This window comes from Gymnoscopelus microlampas (assembly GCF_963454915.1).
Source record: "Gymnoscopelus microlampas genome assembly, chromosome: 5".
NCBI classification, from domain to species: Eukaryota; Metazoa; Chordata; class Actinopteri; order Myctophiformes; family Myctophidae; genus Gymnoscopelus; species Gymnoscopelus microlampas.
Window position 1 is genome coordinate 23905040 of NC_139942.1, and position 2500 is coordinate 23907539.

General features: G+C 48.3%; 1 protein-coding gene across 2 annotated transcripts in view; it reads left to right on the top strand.

Annotated features, from left to right (window-relative positions):
* skila (SKI-like proto-oncogene a) overlaps positions 1-2500 on the top strand; it is a gene marked incomplete at its 3' end in the record, with an annotated part of 36146 nt that overhangs the window by 25764 nt on the left and 7882 nt on the right. For both annotated transcript variants that reach the window (XM_084058545.1, XM_084058546.1), the window contains exons 4-5: positions 166-254; positions 2415-2500. The exon at positions 2415-2500 is cut by the window's right edge and continues 57 nt beyond it. In XM_084058545.1, coding sequence (XP_083914671.1) covers positions 166-254; positions 2415-2500 — 175 coding nt within the window. The remainder of the gene's footprint in view (positions 1-165; positions 255-2414) is intronic.

Below are 2500 nucleotides of genomic sequence, written 5' to 3' on the forward strand. Positions count from 1 at the left end.
GGGCGGGTGTATTTGAGCACGCATCTGATTGTCATTATGATAATTCTTTCTCTTCCATACGGTATGCAAGGATCAATAAACGTTACTGTGACTGCCATTCTTTGTTATTAATGTATGTGTGTGTGTGTGTATGTATGTGTGTGTGTGTTGTGTTGTGTTTCACAGGGTAAAACTGCTCCACCCACTCTGGTGTTTAACCGTCTCTTTCCGGACATCAAGGAGGAGCCAGGTCACCCTGCCCTGGTCCACCCCAGGTACTACACTACTAAAGTACACATACTCAACTAAATGTACTGAAGTACACAAGTAAATGTAATTCGTTACTGTCCCATCCTGCAGCACGCTGTCCTTCAACTACTTAAACCTCTAGACTTGTTAAACTGGATCTGAATTGTCTCTGTACTCTGACTACTTTCTTCCCTCTACACTAAATATCTTTGCCAAAAATAGCATATAGAGTGTAACTGGTTAAACAAAGCCTGTTCTCTCCTTCACTCTGCCATCTAACCCCCTTCATCTTTCCTTCCATCCCACCACTCCCACCTTCCACCTCCCTCCATGCCTCGTGTTTCACCAGCCCCCCCCCCCCCCCCCCAACAGCATAGATGGACTAGCTACTCTTTGGCAGTCCTCTCGCTCTCCCCAGTAATGTGGCGCAGATTACAGTCTGGAATCAGCGTGACCTAAACAGGCGGCCAGAGTCGAGGTCTAGCCACTCTAGTCCCCACGTGACTGACGTGACTGACTGACTGACTGACTCGCTGGTTGGCTGACTGACCGGAGGCCTACAGACAGCAGGCCAGACGGCCTTGGCTAGAGCAGGATTATAACGTGCAGCCTCATCCGGCCGCCCCGCCCACACGTCCCCGCGTCTGATTTCAGTTTCAAACCAACCAAGACCTGCGCAGACCGGTTTCCGTACGCCACTCTCGGCATCGGGCAGGGGGATGAATCATGTTTATATACAACTCAGCCCGCTGGCTTGACAGCCCCAAAGCGCTTTGACGCAGAATTTGTGCTACAAACCGACATCCATTAGGCGTTACACGCGTGCCAAGTACGAGGCAGCGTACATTATTCAGTCACGTCTTGTTGCAGCTTGTTTCTCATGCTAATTTTTTCCAGTCTTCTACTTAAAGCGAGCGGGAGCACTGCGTCTCTCCGTCCTGTGGAGAAGGAGGAAGCGCGCCATGGTTTCATGGTTTGTGCTGTAGTGTTTGCAGGCAGAGCCCAGCGAGCTGTCATGCTTAACCTAGTTCACAGTTCCAGCACTACTGCTGTCTGGAGGGGGACTGCTGGTGGGGGGAGGGGTTCAAAGCCTCTCCTCTCTTCCGTACTCGCACTCCTCTTCTCTCCTTTTTCTTCTCTTCTCTATCACGCACTATCTCTGTCGCTCTCTCCATGTCATGCTCTTCTTTTTGCTCTTCCTTCTTTCTCTCTCTCTCTCTCTCCCTTCTCTCTCTCTCTCTCTGTCGTTGCCATGCATCATCCTCTCTCTCTCTGTCTCTCTTTCTCTCTGTGTTGTCGCCATGCAGTCAGGAATAGGCAGATAACATTGGCTCAGTGGCTTCAGTGCATCTGCAGGCACTATCTCTTATGGTTGCACCCACTACCTGGACATCTCAGATAAGATGTGGCTCCATTCAGGCCAAGGCGCTGTAAAGACACGATAAGAAATCCATATTTGCCTCTCCGCTCGCTTACTGTAGGCTAACGAGACAGGGTCCGATAGTGGCGTGGCTCCCAAGTGTATCTCTGACATCATCTCGATGATGACGTCGGGTCTAGCCCAAATATGGTCATTAGCGACGGCGGGTCGCTAATGGCAATTAAGGAACTCAGCTTTTATAATCTCCTTCTGCTATATCCATGATGTCAGTCATCTCCAAATTTGGTCACGGTTTCAGCCTGATCTGACCCCACATACTGACAGACCCTCTTAAAGACGGCTAGCCTCCTACAGAGCCACTCCGTAAAACACAGGCAATTAAAGTTGCTTTTTAATAGCGTAGATGCATAATGGGCCAATGGGGGTTACAGCTAAGTCGTTAGCAAATACTCCCCGGCTCTTTTAGAGAGCAGATTAGCTTAACAAAGTGCTTTAAACTTTTAACTTAAAAAAATCGACGACCAACATCGTGGGAGGTTAACACTAAATGAACATTCATGGCCTGTCTCTCATGTCATTTTCTCTTTCCTTTTTGCCACCTGTTTACCTCGTCTTTCTATATCCCCCTCACCTCTTCTACTAGTTACATTACACATATTATTGATAAATATGAAATGTTTCTCTAGAAACTCCCTCTAGTCTTTCTGTATATGTAAGCTAGATATATTGGACTTCATTGCCATCTCCCTTATCCTACAGTACTGTACAGTATCAGTGACCTCTCTCTCTCTCTCTCTCTCTCTAGTTACTACCTGTACACATATGATAAGATGGTGGCCCCCAACGTGTCCCTGAGTAGAGAGGCGGAGGTCAGCCCTGATGTTCTGGGGG